Raw genomic sequence first — 15,302 nt, 5'->3', positions numbered from 1 at the left:
AAGCATGGGTTCAATGGGATTTACTCCCAGCTAAGTGCTTGAAGGACAGCAGCCACATTCCCATTGAAATCAAATGGGACAAGTTTGTCATGGCTAATTTGACCCATTAATTTCAGTAGGACTAAAATACTATAACAAACTTCATCTGGATCCAGTCATTTAGTCTTTTCTTTTTTAGGGGGTTCTTCAACTGGGGAGATTTGCCTATACTGAATGGGTAGAAATGGCTTTCATATTAGGTGCAACTATTTTTACTGCCTCTTTTCACCCATATATCTACAATTTGTTGACAGCCATTTTTGTTCAGGGCTCAGATTTTTGTTCTTTCTTTATGCTCTTACTGAAAAGTCTCAAATACCTTCATTTTAATAGTGCTGGTCTCTTCTTGTATGAGATTGTGTGTGTTTGTGAATGAGAGAAAGATTTTTTTGGGAACTATATTTTAGTTTCTTGGTGTGGTATCAGAAATTCACTATGGCATAAAGCTGTTTATATGTCTAAAGTGCATTATAAAGAGGCATGAATCCACTTTCAGGCATAAAAGGAATTAGATTTGCTACAACAGCTCTGTGCTGGGATTAATAAAATAGCTGATGGAATGATCCGTTTGAAGTTGGTACTGGTATCTGGGGAAGCTGGTCAGAACTGCTACGTGTGTGTGTGTGTGATATCTGTGTGTGTTTGTGGGGGGAGAGTCAGATTTGTTCAGTATTATTTCTGGAACAGCATTTTAAAATTAGCTGAGATAAAGCCTGCACATATTTGCAGAGCCGGTTAAGCAGGGACAAATCCATCTGTAAACCTAAGTTTCCCTTCATTTCCTTCACTATATATCTCCAAATTACAGTGAATTCATTCCTGGGCTGGAAAGGTGCCAGAAGTTTCTCATCTAGCTATTTGTGGGCTGCCTCTTTCTCTCTCTCTCCCTCCCTCCCTCGCTCCCTCCCTCCTCTCACTCCCCTTTGAGGCTTTCTGATGCCTATAGAGTGAGCTCAACTCAAAGGTTTTCCAGCCTCACACTTTGCTGGTATTCTGTAACAGTCAGATCAGGCTCTGTGTAATATTAAGGAATACTGTGGCAGCATCCGATTCCTAGCATTTTCTCTCTCCTCTGCAGGTGATCCTGCAACTTCACAATGCATCTGGTAATGTATACCTTTTTACTAAATAAACCATGCAGGGGTTTCCCCCTTGATTTTTATGCATCTTTCTGAGTGAACAGAATGTGAATATGGGGTGTGTGTGTGTTTGTGTATTAAGGTACAGTATATGTGTAGTTATGTGTGTGCTGTTTTAAAACTAAATGTATTTAAAGTGTCTGTGTAGAAGATTCTCATCCAAGTAACATTTTCTTTCGGAGCAAATCTTGTGCAAATAGAGATCAGCACAGGCAATTTAGAATGAGTAAGTTTTTCAAAGCAAACTGAAATTGAAGACTACTGTTCACACCAGTATGTCTGAGTGCTGAGATGAGATACTTGTCTGACAGCAATAGATTTAAAAGCAAGGACTGAATAAATATCTGGAGACTCAATGAACTCTGAAATAGCAAAGATCCTGCTGCTGTGGCAGAATCTTTATATATATATTTTTTAAATATATCTTTTGTCTTTTCGTTTTGCAACTCCTGTAGAGAGAAAAATGTGGTTGTGGTTCAGAGTAACCTCCTAGGGTTCCTGAGCTTCATTATTCAGGAGGCATTATAGCTATTCTAAACACTTCACCTTGAATAATAAGTAGATTGATGTAAACCTCTGAAACCAAGTACTGAGTTGTTCTACCATGAGTATTTCGGGGGGGGGGGACCTACATATTTGTGTAAAAAGGCAGTTCAGTTGTGCTCATTTGAGATCTGTCTGACATGTGGCTCTGAGCTTAGTCCTAGTGTTAATTTGTAGTAATTAAAGTTAACTTATCAAAATGCTTTGGGGGGAGACGTCTAAAGATCAGTGTCACCATTGATGGTTCACTAGCATCTAGTGATCTAGATGTGAGATGGCATAGAAGGATACAAAAAAAGTACCGATATCACTCCCAAGTACAGAAAGGCTCCACATTTTACTTGTTGGCTGATAGGTGTGGCATAAAACATTCACTTAGTCTGCCTTCATTATACTTACCTGGGAGTAAGTGCTCTACTGACCACAGTCGGACTGACTTCTGAGTACAAAAGCATAGGATGGCACTGTTACACTGCATAAGCCGCTGTGAACTCACTATAATACTGTTTCCTAAAAATCTAATTTTTAATTTGTTGTTACGTTCCCTATTTAAATATCCTCATGTATTGATTAAACTTTTACAGCATTGCTCTATCTTTACAAAACCTGTAGATAGGCTACATAGCTAAGAATCCAAGCATTGCATGCTATTAACTTAAGGGAAAAATAAAGTGGAATGGTGCATTTCTGAGATGGCTAACTGGTATTCGGTTCAGATGCAACTATTTGGGCAATGGTAGGTTAACACTGGCAGGTTGACCTTTGGAAGCTGCATTCATATTTTTTTTATTGCATTGAGCGTGTCCTTTGGAAAGATACCTCTGGCGTGAATTGTAAGCTAATCCACAGTATTCTGCCATGTTGGTGCATCAAAGCTGTGGTATGAGTTAAATGACATCACAGCTTTGCATTGGTATTAAATTGTGGTCCTGGATTCAGTTGCTAACTTGCTCCAGGTTGAGGGTTTGAGTCTAAACACATTATTCAAGGAGGGTAGCAAAAGATGATAGGGAGCAGAGTTGATGAAGACTAGGAGACTAGGAGAAGTGGGTGTAAGTTGGACCAATTCCACAATATCCCATGCACACCAGCATGTTGAGGCATGTCATATGGGAGTTTCCTGTGCCCCTGGTTTCATGCTTTAGTGCAAATCTGGAACTAGAGGATTCAGTACCAAGACAAAAGGTGCATCATAGATTTTTCTATTATGAATAATACAAAAGATGCACACTAGATTTCACACCATAGATTTCCATGAAAACTGCACCACAGCCTACAATTCACCACATCCACAAGCTCTGCAAGCCATCAGCAGCATGAGAAAGCATGCTCTTGATTGGACATACTCCCAAACTACTAATCCCTTATTGCGTCCTTAGAAAACAGTCAAATAAAGCTCAAATATTTTGTGGTAGCAGCTCTTGGAAAGCCTTTTCAAGGTGGATTGTGTTGGAATACTTTTGCTGTTCCACATGGAACTGCCTGCAGTTCCATGGTATGATCGTAGCATTATTCAGGTGTTCAAAAACCAGCAGCTGTAATTGTGTGAGTGATGGGAATGCGCCACAGTTACCCACCTTCCCCCGCATACAAGGATGTCTATGAACTGAGGACCTGTCTAAAGTAGGACTCCACCTCATGGCAACACTTGACAGGCTGCCCAGTTTCAGATATAATGTCACCATGTGGAAACATTGGGGAGAGGGGCAGAGCAAATTCACACAACCCTCTCATGTGATTGTCACTGTATGTTTTTGAATGCTCAGATAGTGTCTGATAAGATTTGCTGTGAGACAACCCAATTTGGTAAAGATCTGTCTCTTAGGGAGTGCAGAGATCAATTCATGATGGAATAACCCCCCGCCTCAAAACCAATATGGTTGTGTGAATCTTGCACCAAAGGAAGTTTGTGTGTTTTGTTCAGCTCTGTTCGCTGCTGAATAACCAACCTTGGACCATAATCTTTGCAGACAGGGTTGTATTATGACTCAAATATACAGTGATATATTCTACGGTTCAGTAGAATAATCTTACACCAGTTCTTGGCTTGGAATTTAAAATATTGACTAATGGGCTATGCAGAACTAATATAAATCTAAGCCTCAGCATTCTCTAACAAATTTATTGGACAATTACAGACTATTTTGTTAATTCACACAAATGAAAATGTGCATTAGTGATGATTAATTTACCAAAAGGTGGTTAGACTTTGATTCACTCAATTGTCCAGCCAAAGCCTCGGTATCCATTTGCTAATGGTTGCCTATATATTACAAATGTCAGCACACACAAAGTGCCAACCTTGGAACTTTAATTACATATTGAATACATAATTTATTTGAAAGGGAGCTTAGTGGCATAAAACACCGTAATTGTGCTCTACTTGTTCACAAATTAAGCCATTTTATAGATCAGAAGCTTCTGTCATTGCCTGCTTTGGGTTTTCTGCTCTTCTATAGGTTTGACTTACAGCCTAAAGAACTGCAATGTTTCATGTGCATCTGCGGGTGACTCTCCCATAACTTTTTTTGTATATGGCAATTCTCATTTATGTGAAGAATGTGGATATAATGTAATGTAATGTAAACTGCCTATGCACATATATGTTTTGGCTCTGCCATACATGTTGTGAAGTCATACGTGCTGTGAAATCATTTCCAGTGAGTATAATAAATTGGCCGCTATATGACCTCAGGAAAGTTCTTTATAGTGGTTCAGATATCTTCTCAATCATGAACACCACTGGATTGTCAATTATCATCTCTGTCTAGCCTACCTCTCAGTGCTGTTGTAGGATAAAATGGGCTACTCCTCCCCGCATATATGCTGCTTGGGGGTCCTTACAGGAGGGGTGGGATAAATATGTGACAATTGTGTACACTGTGTACACAATTGTGTACACTGGACTGTGCTTATGCTGGTGAAGCCCTTGATACCAGATGGCATAGAATGTTCACAATTATTCCAAGTCCTCAGACAACAAAGCTCTTAGGACATGTTCAGCCCAGCTGTTGACTGTGGGAGAAGGATAAATTTCCAATTTGGCCAGGATCAAAACATCACACATACCGTATTTTTCTGTCCATAAGATGTCCCCATGTATAGGGGGCCTCAAAATTTAGGAAATAGGGGGGGTTGAGCTTTGGGGGAGGATTATTTTGGGGGGGGGATGCTGAAAACCACTCACCCACCAGAACGCAGCACACAACCACTTGCGTCGCTTACAATTTCCGCTTCAATTTCCGTGAGCGATTTTCAGCCCCCTCCCCAACAATCAAGTGGCAAAACACCGCTTAAAATCTCAGGCTCATGCCAAAAAAACATTTGCCCGCTCCCCCTCAGCACTACCTGTGTATAAGACGAACCTAAATTTTGAACCTCATTTTTGGGTCAAAAAGGCTCGTCTTATACACGGAAAAATACGGTATTCTGTGGGGGAGTCTGAGGACTGGGGTTTGCTGGCGGTCCAGAAACAAAGTGGCTGAAGGAAGGATGCAGAGTAAGTGATGGACCTATGGACAGGCACCTGAGGGAAGAGGGGGATATTAAAATAAATGGACAGAGAGGTTTTAAAAAATGGTCTGAGACAAGGAGAGGGAAACAGGGAACAGTTTCATATTTTGTTCTGTACTAATCAGCTTCTTCTATGGGCTGCTGGCTTCCAGAGTATATAAAACAGGATGATAATGACATCACACAACGCAACCATAGTGATAGATATAATAAGGAAATATAATGTACCAAAGGAGCACACAGTGGACTTTGAATCTCAGTAACTAGCTCAACAAGTAAGGCGAAAATTTCTATAGATAGCTTGTCTGGCATACAAAAGCTCCCATTCATAATGCTGTACCTCTATTTTAGGGTGGTACAAAACCCCTCTCCACACACAGTGCCTGCAGCTTGTTTTCCGTAGAAATTAAAATGAGTAGAACAAAATTGTGAATGAGTCCAGCTAATTGGATGAGGTGTTGGGAAGAGGATCAGTTTGAAGGTGCTTGTTGCATTTAAAAAAGGTAATAACTGGGAGCTCACGAGCAATTGATTTTAGTTTGCACTAGTTTCCATGGGTAACTGCAGGGTTAAACAGAGAAAAAAGTGGGTCAGTATGATATGTTTGGCAGTTCCAAATTTGGAAATTAATACTTGATTGATATAAAATCAGCTGCACCTGGAAGAAAATACATATTTCTGATCTATGATAATAAAGCTTTTTACTTTTTGTAGGGATGGGGTTGAGACTTTCAGTTTGCCTTTAAAAGTGAATCTACCAAATCCACACTTTTCAAAACAGTGCACAAACTGAAACAAAGATGTTCTTCAAAATTCACACTCTCCTGAATTTTGCAATGCACCTCTCCAGTCAAGTAAGATGTACAAAAATGCATATAACCATGGTAAAGTTTGCTTTTAAAAAGTGCATATATTAGTGAAAATGACATTTAAAAATACATTAACTTGCCTTGCAAAAATATGTATGTTGGGCAAACTTGCATATAGGATATGTGTATATTAGGAGAAATTTGCACTAAAATGCTGATGAATTTTCATGGGAACTTTATTTTTTAAATGAAAAACTGATAATGAAATAAGGACAAATGTAGACTAAAAAATGGGAAACGGCGAGAAACTGGAAATGACGTATTTACCCTACTCTAGAAAAATGCTGTTGAAACCAATCTGGCTTCTCCAGAATAAATGTTTTGATGATTCCAGTTTTTAAAAAATCATTTAAGCCAAAAATGTTTTTGATTTTCACAAGTGCAAAATTGGTCTCAGTGGCATGGGAAATGTTTGTATGTGAGTGCTGAGTACAATCGCAGACCTATAGAAGTGGAAGGGACTACAAGGGTCATTTAGTCCAAACCCCTGCAATGCAGGAATCTTTTTGCGCAATTTGGGGCTCGAACCCACAACTCTGAAATTAAGACTCCCATGCTCTACCAACTGAGCTACCTTGCTTCATTCAATCGCCCTGGTTCAAAGTGGTTCTTAACTCTCTGTTAATCAGAGTTCTTATTTGTGAATATGCTTCTAAGGCTGTGTACACACAACATTATATTCTACATTCAATGTGCACTGAGATCTTGGTGTGTGTGTGTGTGTGTGTGTTTAAGTGCTCCTGAATAAGCAGGTAATGGTAGCAGCCAGGAGTGCTGAACTTGTGCATAGAACAGGTCATTTCACCATGATAAGCCATATAACCTTGAGGGTTGGCTCTATAATCTACTCAGTGCTGGGCTGCCTTGAAGATGACTCAAAAGCTGCAGTGGCTGCACAATACTGCTTAATCAATTCAAAACAGATTAGCATGGCTATAAGCCATGAGAGTTTTTTGTCGTGACAACCAGAAGTGCAGCCTTCATTTCTAATGACAATACATTTTCAAACCAGAAACGGAATAGCCACAGGGGATTTGCTATCACCTTAGTGTGAATCTATGCTATAGCATCTGTTTGACCACTGTTGGTAGACAAAAAGTTGGTTCAGTTGCTGTCCTAGCCTTATTCTGGTCACAGTGTCCCAATCACCCCTTCCATGTGCATTCCTGTCTAGGTTATCATTCATATTAACTGGTACGGGTCTTTCATTAACCCTTCTACAAATTTTCCCCCTTCATTTTATCTGTCTTGGTCCATGCATCCAGGCTGTCATTATTTTGTGGAAGGGATTCAAGTGGAAGCCAGAATTTTAGGTTTGTGCATTTAAACTGGAGTAAAGGGTTCTGTCGCCCTAACACAACAAATCCTCTTTTTTAAAAACACGGGCCTTCTTTCAGCTTGGAAAGGGACAGGGAAGTGCCTTGAAACATGTGAGGTGAAGAAATGACTTGAGAGAAGGCATTTAAAAAACTTCACAAGCAAATCAAGATGAATGGAGGATGAATGCTCATTGTTGTATGATCATCCAGAAATGAATCAGAACAAATGATCAGCAAAATTGGGATCAGCAAACTTTTACAGCAGGGGGCCGGTTCACTGTCCCTCAGACCTTGTGGGGGGCTGGACTATTTTTTTTTAGGGGGGGAGCAAATTCCTATGACCCAAAGATACATTTTAATTAAAAGGACACATTCTACTCATGTAAAAACACACTGATTCCCAGACCATCCGCTGGCCGGATTTAGAAGGCGATTGGGCAGGATCCAGACCCGGACCTTAGTTTGCCCACTCATGGTCTAACTACTGCATATGATTTGTACAAGCAGATCAGGATTAATGCTGAATAAACAGGTAATCTGGAGGAGCCCTGGGATGGGTGTGAATATCACCACCAGTCTTTAAAAATGGGCATCACAGCTCCTGCAAGAACGAAGGGGTTACTCAACAGCACCACTTCCACCTTGTCTGGTCCATCCAGTCCAGCAGCCGGTTCTCACAGTGGCCTGTGGGAGCAGAACATGAGCAGAAGTGCACTCTGCCCTCCCGTGGTTTCCAGCAACTGGTTTTCAGATGCATTTCTGCCTCCCAAGTGCCTCCAAAATTTAGTTTCTTTTTGAGCTCCAAACGATCTCTTCTACTTGCTTCGTTTAGTTGTTAAAAATCAGACTTCGTGGAACACTGCCGGTTTGTGGACAATCATTGGTCAGTTCTGGTAGTTCTGAGACAATAATAATAATAATCAAGCCATTGGAACTTGAATCAGCCTGGGCCCCAGTGGTGGCTTGTGAGGGCAGCAGTGGCAGTGGTGTCTTCCTGGTACTGGCATGTTGCTCATTGAGATGGAGATGTGATGGGTACCTGCAGAGTTGCTACCAACCTGGAGCCTCGCTGCTGCCTCGCCCTTCCCTGTCCTGCCAAGCACAGTCTGTTGCTGGGAGGACACCATTACCCCCCTGCCCCCATGAGCACCCCAGCTTAGCACCCTAAACACCATACTGGACTAAAGGTCCATATGTAGGGCAATGCCTTATCTAACTCATATCTGGTTTCTCTGAGGGGTAGTGGCTCTCCAAAGTCCCAATCAGGTTATCTGCCCAAGCCTAATGCTGGAGATGCCAGAGAATGAACCTGTGGGGTCTCCTGCTTGCAAAACATGTTCTGTACCTCTGAATGAGTCTTTCCTATCTGTTCGGAACCAACCCTCTCTAGGAGGGAGGGTGCCATTTGAAATAGGCAAGACCTTTGGGTTTGGTCCCTTGCTCACATGGCTGCATCATTTATACACAGCCCTCAGCTATGTGGGATGTAATCACAGACATTCAGCTCCCATGCGTGAAGGGTAGCTTGGTCACTAAGGAGTCCAGCTGCTGCAGAACAGCCGCCTAAAACATTTTCTCTGCGACGATGCTGTCTGTATAGTACCTGGTGCATGTCTGTGACAGCTGAGTCTTCAACACCCTTTATCACCAGAGGCTTTGTTTCCATGCCAAATCCAAAACACTCCATCCAACGTGTGTCTTGCCAAACACATTTGGCTAGTTATTAATCTGGAACAGACCATATCAAGTTCAAATAGACTTCAGCTGGTTTCAAACAGCATGGAGAAAATAATGACATCTTGAACTTTACATTATGCAGGCGTCTGTGAGCTTCCCGTCAGGTGTTTTAAAATACCTGTCTCCATTTTTATGCAGTCTTCTGATCTCCTGCTCATATTATGCTACCCAAAGGTCATTTCTATCTACTCTTTTGTCTTTCAAAATCAAACTCTAGTATTTACATGCTAAGCTCTTTTTTTTAAGCTGTTGTTTTCCCCTTAAAACATTTTTAGCCTTACTGAATTAGCACAGATGCTCCAGCTTCTCCCATCTGTATACCTTGCAAATACCAGGTTTGTTTGGCAAGCTTTTGTGCTGTCAGGTTTCCTGTTCTATAATATGATTTCCTTTTACAGGCACTTTAGGTTAAAATACCCCACCAAAAAAATTCTACATGATTCCTGCTGTTGGGCTTATTAGGAGTTTGGCTACTTTACCACAATGAAAAACTGTTTTTTCTCATCTAAATTCTGTAGTGTAGAAATTCCCAAAGTTTGTTTGCAATGGGGAAAGTGGCTATATGAAAGCAGCCTGGGCAGCTCATCCTCCCACACTTGGCCAGTGTGTATCTTTTGCTTGTTTTGTTAACAAAACAAAAGAAAAAAAAATACACTACAGATCGCTTTTAAAGGCACTCTTGAAAAGTTTCATCTAAGCTCTAACTTATTCATGGACCATGTTCTCAAATGCCTTGTGTGCATCCTGGCTGCTGCATCCTAAGCCTGAATTTATAACTGTCAAGAATGTTCCTCCAGCTTTATAATGTTTAAAAGATGAACACCCAGAACACTCTGCTAAATTTGAGCTCAGGAGATTTTCCATATTTTTATTTATTTCACACAACAAGGCAACCTGCAACGACTCCCAACTGAACCCAAACAAGCATTAGAATAGATAAATTACATATAACCACCAACTCCAAAAATTGCATTACAGATTCCCAATGGTTGCATCTTTCCTAATATTTTCCCTCTGCTATTATTTTATTTATATGGTTTTATTGCCCTGGAGCTTCAGACTGAATTTAATCCCAGTTTATTTATTTTATTTATTTAAAAGCACGTCTAAACTACTTAATATTTAAAATCTCTAAGCAGTGTACAAAAACAAACAAACCTAAAAATAATAAAACCATATCATAAAAACAAAGGGGGGGGGGGAACTAGAAATCTAGTAATACTAGGGTCAATCTTATGGACCTGGGCAGGACAATAGGCTTTTACAAGATGTCTGAAGCAAATGATGGGTGATGGCTCATGTATGGCAAAATGAAGGGGATTTCAGAGCATAGAGGCAATAGCAGAAAGTGTTCATTTTTGGGTCATTGCCTTCTGGTATTCTGTAGAGTACTGTGGCATGAGTAAAATTTTCCCAAATGACCTAAGTCAAACAGAGCCAATGTGGTGTCTTCCTGATGTTGTTGAACTACAGCTCCCATCAGCCCAAGCCAGCATGGCCAACAGCCAAGGATGTTGGGAATTGTAGTCAAACAATATATGTACGGCACCACATTGGCTATACTATAAACTAAACTTTAAACTAAGTTTAAATAGTGCCACTAACCATAATGCACAGCTGTCGTACACGTCGTACACAGCCTCCTAGTATTCCTGCACTTATGTAAAAGCCTAGCCAAGGGAAGTCTTCAGAAGACTGACCATTGGAGTGATGTTTGGTAGAACAAACATCCACCCCACCCCTCAAAAGTAAGGTAAGAGCAAGAAAGCCCCCACAATCTAATGAGTATCTCACCAAAATTTTCCACCCCATTTGATATTTTTGAATGCAGTATCTTTTATCATGAATTGACAAAGAATGGTTATTGGGTGAGAATGGAATAAATCTAAAGTGACTTTTCTTAATAGGAATCTGTAAAGTTTCACTATTTGAGTATGTGTCTGTCGTATCCCTGAGATTCAGTGCATAAAAGTGCTGTAGTATAGCTGCCACTACCTTGAAAACATTTTGTTACCGTCCTTTGCTTAAATTGTCAGAAGCAGATTTCAGGACACCATTTAATTTGTTTGTTTGTTTGTTTGTTTGTTTGTTTTCCATTGAAACAGATTAACAAATGCAAAGGCTGCTTACCCAGTACTTGGGTGGGCGATGGTTGCGACCCGGCGCTGTCCTCCAGAGCCACACCATTTTGTTTGTGGCCATTGGCCCCTTCTCCTGGCTGCCGCAGAGCATCCTGGGTTCCTGCCAAACCCAGTCTTGAATTATGGTCTATTCATGGTGGGCTGGGGGTGGGCTGGGGCCAGGGAGCAGATCATGCACCAGCAGTCTTCACTTTGGTCTGTTCCTTGGGCATTCACGTGAGCCCGCGACAATTCCTTCAACTGTGGATTGGGTCAAAAGAAGGGTGTTCAGATAAGAGGATGATTGACCATTTCCATTCTGGTTGTTCACACACACCAATCAGGTGAAAAACAATCTTCTTTTTTAAAAATAATTTTTATTAACAGGCCAATCAAATCACATTAATTCCAAATTACACAGCCAAATTTTTAATTTTTTGTTGGGGGTACCCATGCTTCAAGCTCAGAAAGGGATCCAAACATCTCTCTTGCTGCTGCTTTAATGTACACAGTTCTGTCCAAATATTATTCACAGTTCTGTTCAATCTTCTCTTTGTTATTTTCCTCATCTTCTTGTTGTTATCATATATTCCTCTTTGTGATCTCTGGTAGTCTCCACAAGCGGGTTGAAAACAAACGTTGTTATATCCTGTGTGGATTTTACACTCCTCCAAGAGCCATATCAAGATCGACAGACGCCATTTCCGCACCTCCGTAAAAAAAAATACCCAAAGTCTGTCTGTTAATTTCCACAACCCTGCCAGTCTCTCCTCAATTAGGGGGCCCAGCCAGATCAAACTCACAGTCCGGTATAATAACAAACCATGGTCCTCCTCCCCCTCGATCATCCTGTGACCAGGCCTGCCGTAACAAATCTCTTTTTATAACTGCGTCACAAAGAGCTTCCATTCCTTTCCTGATGTTCCCAAAAGCCATGTCTTTGATTAGTAATTTATTTCCACACAGTTCTTAATCATCCTGCTTGTAATCAGTAATTGCAACGGTTCTTTCTTGGGGGGGGGGAGGGTTATTGGGTACTCAAGATAAAAAAAAGAAAAGTCCCCCCCCCTTTTCAGTCCCGCTCCAACATACCAATCCTTTGATGAATCTTCTTCTTGATTTATTGTTGAATCTAGCCCGTCACTCCACTTCACAGAGATCACTTTAATTAGCAGTCTTATCTCCCGATCTTCACTTGAAATATGTGCATTTGCTTCTCTCTAATTGTTTATTTTGAGCTCCTGCAACCAGGCGTGCGATTAGAGATAGCTTCAGGGAGAGCTGTCTCCCACCAGGGCTGTGTGCCTAGTGCCGTCACCCCTTTTTTTGAATCTGGGGGTGATTTATGGCAACTGCAGGCAAGGCAGTGTTCCCCATATCCTTTGGGGTAACGAGGGAGGCTGCATACACCCATACCAGCCTCTTAATTGCCTCGTGTGAGCCGGAGAGATGGTATTGTCAGCCATCTTCCAATGCACCCCTAGCGGCCCCTAGGTGAAAAACAATCTTGCTTGGGAGGGAGCAGAAGGACAACCAGTTAAACTGTGACTCCTCCACTCTGAGTAATATCCTGTCTAAGGGCTTTTGGGTGTGTTTATATGTGACCCACTGAATTTGTGTAGTGTAATTTGACTCACAGGGAATGGATTATTTTGACACTTATGGGAGCCAGATGTATTTTTCTCCCCTTCACTTGGCAATTTCCAAAGGCACAGGTGCGTATCAGAATGCAACTGCCTTGCTTCCTGAGTGTTTCTACATCTCTTGATTGCAATCCATGCTGAACCAGCTTGTATTATGAACTCTGTGGTTAAAAGTTGAAAGTGCTAGAGGCAAAGGTTGTAAGCGATGAGAACTGTTCAAGTGATCACTATCAGCCACAAGAGCATGGCATTATGTTAGTTAGGTTTAAATTAGCAGGAAGTAGAACCATTCTGAACAGGGCAAATCTAAAAATTGTTTTAGTCCTACTGAAGCCAAGTGCAGCATTATCCTAGAAGCTGGTTGTAGTAGGGCACTGGTGAGGAAACTTTGGCCTGCCAGATGTTGCCATGCTTGGCAGAACTGATGGGAGTTACAGTTCAGCAACAACTAGAGGGCCAACAAATCCCCTCCCCTGCTCTAGGGTTAGGGACAGTCTAGTGAAACCACTGTTGAATCAAATGTGATGGCAAAGCCCATCCAATTTCAACCAAGCTGTGCGTAATATGTTGCTTATGGTTTGCTTATAAAGAAATATCCATGGGTATTCAACATACATTCTACTGGATTCCCATCTAAATGATTTTCTGGTGTATGAACCTACCCAGTGCTGGGGATCCTGTGGGAAGACATGTCAGCTTTGGTTTCTTTTGATTTATCATTTTCCCAATCAGTTTGGTTTGCTCCATTTGTGATTTTTTTTTTAAAAAAGTTCACATGGAAATTTATATGCTAGGGATGATTGGAGTTGAATGATCAGAGCTCTAACTTCAGGGAAACTGGTTGCCAACAATGATTTGCATTGAAGCAAAGTAACATTTGCACGTATGTATATATTGGTGAAAATTTGGTAGTTTTATTTCCTGCAGAAATCTGGTCACTATCCTCTAAAGGAGCACATTTTGACATTATCAGTAGAAGTGCACTCAGAGCCTGAGCAACTTGCTGAAGTTAATTGCCTGAAATTCACACAATTTAGTTATCGTTTAACAATATGCAGCCAATAACAATGTAATGGTGCATTCCTAATTTGTGGTTATTCAAAGCCAGAAGAATAGAATCAGTGAGAAAATACATGCCACAGATTTGGAAAGGCACAAAAAGTCCAAGAGGGTGCCAGCATGGTTGTTGAGTTAGAATTAAGGAAGATCCAAAGGCCAAGAAGGCTTCTTTACAGAAATGGAAGTCAGTTCCAAATGTGGAAAATAAAAACATCCTCAACTCTGACCCAGCAACCATAAGCAGGCAATGAGGCAAGTGGAAAATAGATTTTTGAACTGCTAATAACAAAATATATATATTTAAACGTTTCTTTAACTACATTAGAAGCAGAAAACCACCCAGTTGGCATGTTAGATAATGGCAGAGGATTAATAAAGTTGAAGACTGCCGAAAAGTTCAATGATTTCATTGGGGAGAATATTGTAGAAATACCCATACTTGGGCTACTTTCTCAGGAGGGACATCTGAAGACCGATCCCCTGCTTGTTTATTACAAATCAGGTTTCAGTGGATTCAAAAGCAGAAATTTGCGCTGGACCTCCTAGGGAGGAGGTATGCAGAAAAGGACCTCCAGTGATGATCTTGGGATCTGGGCAAGTTCTTATGGGGAAAGTCCTGAGGTACAGAGGTCCTGAGTTGCATAAAGCTTTAAAGGTCAAAACCAGTGCTTTGAATTGGGCCCAGGTACAAATTGGCAGCCAGTGCAGTCTGGCCAGAACCAGTGTTATATCGTTATAGCTTCTGGTTCCAGTTAACCATCGAGCTTTGGGCTTTGAACTTTCCTGTGTCAACACATAGGGAGGAATCAGATAGTCCCATTACTAAGAGGGATACACAACACATGTGTGTATGTGTGCTTTGATGAATAAACTCCTTGATGTAATGCAGTTTCCTGCACATTTTCAGCCAGCTGTTCTTTTGTTCCCTAGTCTTAATACTATTTTTTAAAGAATAAAATAAGATCAGAGGTTAATTTTGTGATTCCTGGGGGGCATTTTTCTTTCAAAAAGTTTTGCAGAAGCCTTCTAGAATATATTATGCAGGTGATTCCATGAATCCATAATATGAGAACAATTAACTGAGCCTATCTTGAATATGTTTTGCTCCATATTAATTGAGCAATAGATTGTATTTGTGTGGTGGAAAGAAGCTGTGTAACAATAAAATTAAAATTAAAGTTGGGTTTTTTTAAAAAAAATCTCCTTCTTGACAAACATATATTAAAAGCCTGAGACTTAATTCCAGTTGATCCTCTCTCATGATTTGTGAAAGACACACCTGATTTTCCAAAAAGGTTACTGGTGATTTAGCATACTTCAA

At 40.8% G+C, this 15,302-nt stretch overlaps 1 protein-coding gene across 2 annotated transcripts in view; it reads left to right on the top strand.

The window, feature by feature from the left end:
• Positions 1–1,014: 1,014 nt before the first annotated feature.
• Positions 1,015–15,302, top strand: part of LOC309533114 (schwannomin-interacting protein 1-like) — a 397,153-nt gene continuing 382,865 nt past the window's right edge. The window contains exon 1 of one of the 2 annotated variants that reach the window (XM_082224231.1): positions 1,015–1,145. In XM_082224231.1, the coding sequence (XP_082080357.1) occupies positions 1,137–1,145 (9 nt within the window). In that variant the 5' untranslated portion in view covers positions 1,015–1,136. The remainder of the gene's footprint in view (positions 1,146–15,302) is intronic. The other variant, XM_082224233.1, reaches the window with a different exon arrangement.

This window comes from Podarcis vaucheri, assembly GCF_965113315.1.
Source record: "Podarcis vaucheri genome assembly, chromosome: 5".
NCBI lineage: Eukaryota > Metazoa > Chordata > Lepidosauria > Squamata > Lacertidae > Podarcis > Podarcis vaucheri.
Note: the sequence above shows the minus strand (reverse complement) of the source record. Positions and strands in the feature narration are given on the sequence as shown.